Genomic DNA, 10,138 nt, shown 5'->3' on the forward strand with positions numbered 1-10,138 from the left:
ATTACATTTAAACTCCTCGGTTTTTATTCGAGAGAGTAAGAAAACAATTCGGGTAAGGTATGGATCTTCCATGACAGTACATGTTCCGTTAATACAAGTGTAGAAAAGAACTCCGCCGTATCGTTGGAGTGTGCTTTTGGTGACTAGACCTAGTGTTTATAGAGCACTATATGTTCTGGTATGAGCTATATCAAATTTGTTACTTTAATTGACCTTCCTCAGTCTCATCCTTGGCTTTAACGATATGAAAGTGACTGAGGTATAAGCGATGCCGGTAATGCCCTTCCTTATGCAGCCAGTTCCTGTGATGGTGTGAAAATGTCGTTCATAAGGACGGATGGTGCATGCATTTCTGTGGGCTTGACAGACTGATAAGTAATAGCAACCTCTCGAGTAAGCCTAGTAGTTTTGCATGGATTCTGGTACCATCTCCTCCTCCGGCCGAGGTCATTGACCCCTAGTAGTATACCTATGCTGGTTCTGACCCGAAGTCATTGACCCATAGTAGTTGGGCTTTGCCGATTCGCAGATTTTGCATGAGAGCGAGCTTAACCTCACAGTCGCCATCTTGGAGGGGCCTAACCTCACTTTTACGGCCAGGTACCCTTCCCGACGTGGATTTTGCTTAAGAGAGCAAACCTAACCTCACAGTCGCCATCTTGGAGGGGCCTAACCTCAGTTTTACGGGCAGATGTCCTTTACGTCTCCATCCGACGGAAAATTAACGTGACGTTACAGCGTGAGTGATTTTAAGAGAGGTCATCTTATGGCTTTATGTCTCCATCTGACAGTAACGAACAAATCTAAACATGCATAACTATGACGACATGATCTTATGCTTAAGGCTTTACGCCTCCATCCGACAGACTGTCTCCGACGGGACTGAGCACGTGCCATACTAAGATCATTCTATTTTCTATTCATATAGACCTTAATTAGAGGGCTGCCTCAGGGGCTCACAACTTGTAACTTATGACCTATTAGTTGACTAGCTTAACTTTTGGGAACTGAGGCAAGGGCTACTATGCAAGATAGATGCTATACTGTATTCTCATGGACCGAACTCTAGTGAGCTACCTTAGGGGCTCACAACTTGTAACTTATGACCCATTAGTTTTATCACCTAACTTTTGGAGACGGAGGATGGGGCTACTAGGCAAGATAGGCGCTGTACATTGGTTATATTAGACAAACTTTAAGGAGCTGGGCTATCGCTCATCCTTCTCAGCAGCTGCCCTTCATAACCTTAGTCTAGCACAGGAGCTAGTGGTGATACATGAGCTTTATGGCACTAACTTGGGGAGGGCTTTGCTAGGGCTTTTTAAGCATTGGGCTAATGCGGGGGGGTTTCATCCTCCTAACCGGATACCCTTCCTAACATCAGTCTAGCGCAGGGGCTCTTGCATATACATAGGATCTTATGCTGCTAACCCTGGCGGAGAGCTGCACTAGGGCTCTCGAGGAAGGATAGTCGCTCAAAGCTAAAAGCATAATCAGAATGATGATATGTAGATAAACATAGAATGTTATTATAACCTAACTTTGTAATCTGTTGGAAGTGATACATTCAGTGTAGGATTGCAAGATGCTGAACCGAAAAATATTCGTGCTATACACATGATAGGGAATGGAACCCAGGGTCACGTCTTATTAGAAGGGTAAAAGGACGAAAGGACTCCTCCTCCTCCTCCTCCTGGAGCTTCAACTCTGGGGCGGGGATACAACTGAGGAGGATGACCAGTACCTCGCCCAGGCGGCCTCACCTGCTATGCTGAACAGGGGTCTTGCGGGGTGATGGGAAGATTGGGAGGAATAGACAAGGAAGAGGGAAGGAAGCGGCCGTGGCCTTAAGTTAGGTACCATCCCGGCATTTGCCTGGAGGAGAAGTGGGAAACCACGGAAAACCACTTCCAGGATGGCTGAGGTGGGAATCGAACCCACCTCTACTCGTTGACCTCCCGAGGGTGAGTGGACCCCGCTCCAGCCCTCGTACCACTTTTCAAATTTCGTGACAGAGCCGGAAATCGAACCCGGGTCTCCGGGGGTGGCAGCTAATCACGCTAACCACTACACCACAGAGGCGGACCGTAATTAGTGCTACCAGTCATTTTTTCCTACCGTTGCTGTTCTACTTTCAAAATACTAAATACAGTAATTATGTCAGATTTAATTTGTGTCGAGCTGATGTCGACTTTTAAGCAATAAGAGCACAGATTACATTCTGTTATTATTTTGTTGACGGGAACATGTATAGGATTCATTTAAATTTAAAACACCGGATCCCGTAAGATCTCCGAAGTTAAGCAACATTGGATGTGGTCAAGGTTTGGATGGGTTGCCACGCGCTGTTAATGGGGGGGGGGGGGGGGGGTAAGGGAATGGAAGAGCAGAAAGGAACTGGCCTACCGCACGTAAACTCCGGCTCAGACACACCTCTGCCGAGGTTCGGACCTGCCTTCGGGCAGAATACACCCTTACCTTTACTTTAATTTCACGTTCTCAGTTTGGGTGTCGATACTCAAAATGTTGTTATAAGTATTTTTTCTTTTCGATTGACAACGTTAATTCAAGTTCATCATCGTGCTTGGCCTCCCGAAGTTTCAAACCCCACCTTTTGCAGCTCCATAGCGATAGTCAATATATTCCCTGGTTATTTCCATTTCATTTATCGAGCAAGTTGACTGCGTGGTCATGCAGATGTAAGCTTGCCTTCGGAAAATGGGGTGTTTGGCCATGATGGCAATCGTAATTGGCAGTTATACAGATTTTAGTGGAAAATGGAAGGGTGTATATATATGTGTGTTTGTGTATTTTAAGGCATGTTTGCATGAAGGAGCTATATCAGATGAATGGATAGTTGCTGTAGTAGCCCTTGTGTATAAAAGAAAGGGTGATACGTACAGCCGACAATTACAGGCCAGTCAGTTTGACATGCATTGCATGTAATCTTTGGTAAAGCGTTCTTTCTAATTATATTAGACATGTTTGCGAAAGAAAGCAGTTCAGGTTTAGAAAAGGTTATTCCACTGAAGCTCAGCTAGTAGGATTCCAGCAAGATATAGCAGATATCTTGGATTCAGGTCAAATGGACTGTATCGCTATTGACCTATCTAAGGCATTTGATAGGGTAGATTATGGGAGACTATTGGCAAAAATGAGTGCAGTTGGACTAAGACAAAACAGTGACTGAACGGATGGCTGTATTTCTAGAAAAATAAAACTCAGAGAATTAAAAATAGCTGAAGCGTTATCTGATCCTGTAATCATTAAGAGGGGAATTCCTCAAGGCAGTATTATGGGATCTTTATATTTTCTTTTATATATAAATTATATGAGAAAAGGACTGGAATCAGAGATAAGACTTATTCCGGATGATGTTATTCTGTATAGAGTAATAAATAAGTTACAAAATTGTGAGCAACTGCAAAAACACTTCGACAATGTAGTGAGGAGAACAGCAAGCAATAGTATGATGATAAATGGGGTTAAAAGTCAGGTTATGAATTTCACTAATAGGAAAAGTTCTCTCGGTTTTAATTATTGCTTTCATGGGATGAAAGTTCCTTGTGGGGATCACTATAAGTGCTTAGGTGTAATTACATAAACGGGATTGTAAATAAAGGGTACAAATGTGGTTATGAGGCTATTTAGGAGCAGTAGTAAGGATTAAAGGAGATGCCATATAAGTATCTGGTAAAAACCAAACTAGAGTATGGTTCAGTGTATACCGGGCAAGTTGGCCGTGCGGTTAGGGGCGCGTAGGTGTGAGCTTGCATCCGGGAGATAGTGGGTTTTAACCCCGCTGTCGTCAGCCCTGAAAATTGTTTACCGTGGTTTCCCATTTTCACACCATTCAAATGCTGGGGCTGTGCCTTAATTGAGGCAACGGCCGCTTCCTTCCTACTGTTAGCCCTTTCCTATACTATCGTCGCCATAAGACCTATCGTGTCGATGTAACGTAAAGAAAGTTGTAAAAAAAAAAAGTGAAGTTCAGTGTATGGGACCCTTACCAGGATTACTTGATTTGAGAACCGGAAAAATTCAAAGGAAAGCAGCTCGATTTGCTCTGGGTGATTTCCGACAAAAGAATAGTATTTCAAAAATGTTGCGAAGCTTGGTCTGGAAGGACAAAGGAGACGAGCTGCTCGACTTAGTGGTATGTTCCGAGCTGTCAGTGGAGAGGTGGCGTGGAATGACATTAGTAGATGAATAGGTTTGAGTGGTGTTTTCAAAAGTTTGAATTTAAGAGGGCAGATTAGGGAAATATCCGTTTATAGGAAGAGGAGTTAGAGATTGGAACAATTTACCAAGGGAGATGTTTAATAAATTTCCAAATATTTGCAATTAATTAAGAAAAGTCTAGGTAAACAACAGACAGGGAATCTGCCACCTGGGCGATTGTGCTAAATGCAGACCATTGATTGATTGATTGATTGATTCATTCATTCATTCATTCATTCATTCATTCATTCATTGAACCCCACTCTCGGCAGCCCTGGATATGGTTTTCCATTTCCATATCAGGTACATGCTAGGATTGTATTTTAATAGTGGCTACGGTCGCTTCCTTCCCAATCCTATCTCTGCCCTATCCCATCGTCGCCATATCAGTCATCAGTCAGTCAGTCAGTCAGTCAGTCAATCAATATCCGGACACCATTGTAACCATGGCAACTGCTGTTCATCATCCATGTATACTACGGTTATAGCGTCATCTATACGTTACTATAACAACGTAAGCTCTTAGTTACATATTATAATTAGGTCGCTCGTCTTCTAAGCCTAAAACTACATCCATGATTCTATGCTTTTCTGCCTAGCGGAGAAAAAATGAACGAGTGGGGAGCTTTTTTCGTTTTTGGTGCCATGATGAGGTAAAAACTGAAGACCATACAAACGACAGAAAATTTCAGAGAGAGACCAGTCTGATAATGATGCATAGGCCTACAGTGCTATATTGTCATACAGCATTGTATTTATTGCTATCTTAAAAGCGCCATGGGGTTTGATGTTTTTTATATATTTATGTATTTTATTTATTTATTTGTTATGCGTGTGGCTAACATCACATTATTTTTAACTTAGAACTAACTAATATAAATGTATGTCCATTTAATAGTATTTAGGAAGACTGCATACAGATTGTGTATATATTTGATTAATTCATCTGTTGCCAGGTCAATTAAAATAAATATATGTGTGTATATTACAGATTTTGATACACTTTTCTCAGAAAATACTTAATAGAGGTCTGAATTTTGGTTTGATGATGCTAGTTCTTTAATGTTGTATGAAAATGGAGATAAATTTACCTAAGCCTTGATTCTAACATTTTAAAAATGTTAAAACTTAGTATGAAGAAAAAATTACTATATTTATCTTTGTTAGTTTTAAATACCACTTATTTTCAAAAAAGCAACACATTAATTTATTCAAGATGTGTGTTTTTCACATTTCAGAAAACAAATGTAAGCCCTTTGAACAGTACTGTGCAAACTAGGTTCACCTGACTAGCAGAATGCATTAGTTAAAATTATTTAAATTGAGTTAATTTTGAAGCACCCTGTTCAAAATTAGACACTTCATTAAAATGTATAATTATTATTCTGCTTGGAAGGAATTTTCCATTGTATGTTGTGATTTTCGTAACCCTATGGCAAATACTAGTACCTGAACTATCATATTGAAATGGATGTATTCAGAGGTGTAAAAGGTGCCGTGTTCACGTCGCAATATCCTTGAGGACGGGCCAGACCTTACGATGATCTTCAGAACCTGGTGGCCTGGTTGAGATACAAGGCAACTTGAATTGCTCTGGAGTATCACTAGTCTTCTATATTTTTAACCATTATTCTATTACTCGTACTCCTTTGGTACGCATAGTCTTGATTGGTTTGTAATGGAGGGCAGTGGGATCGAGGTGTGTTCTTATTTATGGTAGACTACGGACAGATATTAAGGTTGCAAGACCCAAGGAGTCGAACATTTTTATGCTTTTCATTACCCTTCCTTTCGTCGATACCTTAATTCTGCAAAGGGTCTGATCCATTTCTCCTATAATTATAGTGTTGAGATAATCCCACTGTTTCGCCCATAAAATCTACAACCACTTCTACTACAACAACCACAAGTTTTCAGTAAAGTGGCGAGTTGTTGTGTATTCATGCAATCTGCAGTGTTCAAATTTTTCAGACCTTGAGTAAGATGCATTGGAATTAAGCTAACATATAACAGACCTACAGTGGTTTCAATTCAATTTGTAGGGAAGAATGTGTTGAATTTCCTTTTGGGTTGTGATTAGTTTTTCATTGTATGATACGGGTATTCGCAGGTACCACAAGTGCGTCAAGTGCTTCAATCATCTGATGTCCATCCGAGCATTCCTTCTGAAGCGGCAGACTCTGCAAGGCAAACTGGGCCAGACGTTCCGAGAACTGCACAACCTCATGCAGAATCTGGACTGACTACTGCAACATATCATTCCATTTCCCAATTGCATTTTAAAGTATGTCCAATCCCAGTGCATGGACGAGGATAGGCATTTAGCCAGCCACCCACAAAGATAAAAAAATATTCTAATGAAATATGAAGGATCAATATTTTTTGTAGTAATTTATTGTCTCAGTAATGAGGAGAAATTATCTTGGTTCAGAGTAGGTATTTGCCTTTTGATAACACTCAATTACATGTGATTAATTCACAGGCCTTTCTTGGTCATCAATTCGAAAGAGAATTGTCCTCCGTCCAGGGTTTTTATAAGTATTGTTGTTCTAAATGAGTCATAGGACTGATTCTGTTACTTAAAGAGCTTTTAATATTTCAGTATTGTCACTAATTTTGGTATGCAGATTTTTACCGTACGAATTTTATGTGATTGTAAAATATTAACTTATTTACCTTTCCATGAACATTAATAGTTGTTGCTTGTTGTGCAAGTGTGAACTCATGTTTTAATGATTATTTGAATGAATGAATTTTAGTTGTGTTTTGTACCTTTTATAATGTGCCTTCAGGAGTAACCCAGTGTCTAATGGGAACACAACTCATGTGATTTTTATTTGTTTAGTGCCATTAGAGAAAAGAACAACTACACACGAAGCAGGGAAAGGAATAACAGTGTAACATGAAACATTGATTGTATTTACTGTACAGGTTCGTGTTCTGTACATAACAACCTGAACTGTTCATTAAAACTAATAACATGTGCAGTCCCTTCTGGTTTTATTGACTTAATTGCTGTCCTCCCCTTAGAATAGATTTTAGCTCTTAAATGGGAGTTTTGTCCGGGTTCTGGTTCATCCTATATTCCTCACCTGAGTTGTAATTTACGTAGTCCATTCTATTTTATGAATAGTTTACGCTTGAGAGGAATTCGGCTCTGTTTGTTAATGGTTCTAAAAGTAATATGTGCTCTACTTATATAATTTGAAAACTCGTTTTTATTAATTGATTACATTTCTTGTGCAGCAAACCAATTTCAGCCATACGTGCCCAAGATATTTCCTGCTTGAACTTTTGATTCTGTTTTGAAATGTCAGTTGGTATACAGAGGGGCCTAGAAAATGTAGACACTCTTTGATAGTTAATATCATTGGAATAGAATGTCCGGCTCCATGGCTAAGTGGTTAGCGTGCTGGCCTTCGGTCGCAGGGGTCTCGGGTTCGATTCTCGGCAGGCTCGGGAATTTTAAGCATCATTGGTTAATTTCGCTGGGGCTGGGTGTATGTCCTGTCATCATCATTTCATCCTCATCACGACGCGCAGGTCGCCTACGGTAGTCAAATCAAAAGACCTGCACCTGGCGAGTCGACCATGTCTTCGGACACTCCCGGCACTAAAAGCCATACGCCATTCTTTTTATTGGAATAGAATTACATATCGTTGCAATTCTTGCAAGGTAGCGTAGTCCATTGTTTTCTCTTCAGATGATGGTCACTTGAATTGCGTGACAATCTTGGCGTGCGTGTTCCTGCAGATGAGTGCAATCTTACTTCATTCATTGCTGCACTGTGGAGGAAGAAGACAGTGCAGCAATGAATGAAGTAAGATTGTCGTTTGAGCAACGCAGGGCCGCATTGAAGTGGTACTGGAAGTATGAAAACATGATGGAGGTACAACGACAATGGCATAATGTATACGGAACTCGGCCACCAACACGTACAACAATTTCTCGTATTCGGGATAAATTTGAAGCCGATGGTTCTATTCAGAATGTTCATAAGAAAAGGTCTGGCCAACCAAAAAATATCAAGAAGTCCAGCCTCCAGCGCTGCTGTGTTGCAACATTTTACTAGGCCGCCTCAAAAATCTGTGAATCAGGGTGCACGTGAAAACGGGATAAGCCGACCAACCGTACGACGAATTCTGAAGGCTGCAAATTGGAAAGTAGAAGATCACGGCACGCTATGAACGAGGACGACCCGGATCGAAGGATGGAGTACTACGAGTGGTTTCAAGGCGTGCTTTGCGAGGATGAACGGTTTGCAGGGATGGTTATCTGGTCTGACGAGGCGCAATTCAAACTGAACGGTACTATACACCACCACAACTGCGTGTACCGGGTTCCTGAAAATCCTTGCGTTCACGTGGACAAACATATTAATCTACCCAGTGTTAACGTGTGGTGTAGTCTATCATCGCGCAGTTTGATTCGCCCATTCTTCTTTGAAGGTACCGTAACTGGTCAGGTGTGTCTTCATATGCTGGAAACATCGATTTTACTTGCCATCCGAAAGGTGTTTGGAAACGGAAGGTTTTACCTGCAACAAGATTGCGCTCCGCCTCACTACCACAGAGATGTCAGAGCCTACTTGGATGAAAATCTACCTGGACGATGGATGGGTCGAAGGGAGCTGTCGAGTACCCACCACGGTTTCCAGACGTATATTTCTCGTTTATTTATGATTACCCAAGGCACATGTTGAAGCCCCTGTTTCCGGATCTATGACCTTGAAAACATAAGTATGAACAGAAGCCGAGCTACAAGAAACCATTGAGGCGTCACACGGGCAACACTGACAGCCGTAGTTCGGTCAGCAGTTCAGCGGCATCGACGTTGTTTGGCTGTTAATAGGGGTCACTTTGAACACATAAAATAACGCCCCCCCACCGTGCAAGAATTTTAACGTTATGCCATTTTGTTCAATTAATATTGACTATCAAGGAGTGTCTACATTTTTATGGACCCCTCTGTACATCAGTTTAATTAGGAATGTTATAATTTTGAAATATTTTGCTCTGAATATGCTTCAGATATTGATTCTTCAGGATTATTCCTATAAAACTCGTAATAATCTCTCGCCCATTATTTCAATTGGAATACAACGAAATATTTCATTTTTCTATGGAATGACGAGGTGATGGTGGGGGGGGGGGGGGAGGTCTCGGAGTATTGACTGCATGTCATGCGGGAGCTTAGGCATTTTAACAGATGGCGCAGTTGGAGTTCCAACTTGCCATTGTCGTTTGATCATCTCGGGCGCCATTATTGCTTTGTCACTGTCAGTCAAGATGTAGTACACGTTACAGCAATGGATATTTTTTCTTAAAAACTATTGGATAACGAAATCGGCCATAGCCACACACAGGGCATACCAGAGGGAATTTGGTGTTCGCAATCGTCCAGACAAGATTACTGTCGTTGGTACCCATGTTGGAAACAACTGGACATCTTGTGAGTGAAGCTGTAAAGAATCGTTCGTCTCGACTTTCGACAGTTGCTTTGGACGATCAGGAACGGGTGTAGCGGTCATCCCGTAAGTCTCACAGGAGACCAGGTAGTCATACGCGATGTATCACAGAGCTGCGAAGAAGACCGTCTTAGAGCCGTGTAGCGGTAACGTCTGTTCATTAGCTGCTTGAGCCAGATAAGGCTTAAAGGGTGGAATATTGCCGTTGATTCCGGATGACCATTGTTCAAAATCCTGGACTGCCTCTTCCTTGGTTCACAGACGTGATATGCATGGTTTGACCTAAGCGGTTAGGTAACCTCACCGAAGACATGCATTTGGTCCGCATAAAATCAACTTGACATTCATGAAACACCCATAGTAGGAGCGCTGATTGACTGTTAGGCGTGTCACGTGACCGGCGTTCTAGCTCTTTATTGGCTGTTGGGCGTGACGTCACAGCGCGAGAA

General features: G+C 41.6%; 1 protein-coding gene across 2 annotated transcripts in view; it reads left to right on the plus strand.

Annotated features, from left to right (window-relative positions):
* Window positions 1-7,205, plus strand: part of LOC136877441 (katanin p80 WD40 repeat-containing subunit B1) — a 267,324-nt gene extending 260,119 nt beyond the window's left edge. For both annotated transcript variants that reach the window (XM_067151483.2, XM_067151484.2), the window contains one exon: window positions 6,332-7,205. In XM_067151483.2, the coding sequence (XP_067007584.1) occupies window positions 6,332-6,464 (133 nt within the window). In that variant the 3' untranslated portion in view covers window positions 6,465-7,205. The remainder of the gene's footprint in view (window positions 1-6,331) is intronic.
* The last annotated feature ends 2,933 nt before the right edge of the window (window positions 7,206-10,138 follow it).

This window comes from Anabrus simplex, chromosome 7 (genome assembly GCF_040414725.1).
Source record: "Anabrus simplex isolate iqAnaSimp1 chromosome 7, ASM4041472v1, whole genome shotgun sequence".
NCBI lineage: Eukaryota > Metazoa > Arthropoda > Insecta > Orthoptera > Tettigoniidae > Anabrus > Anabrus simplex.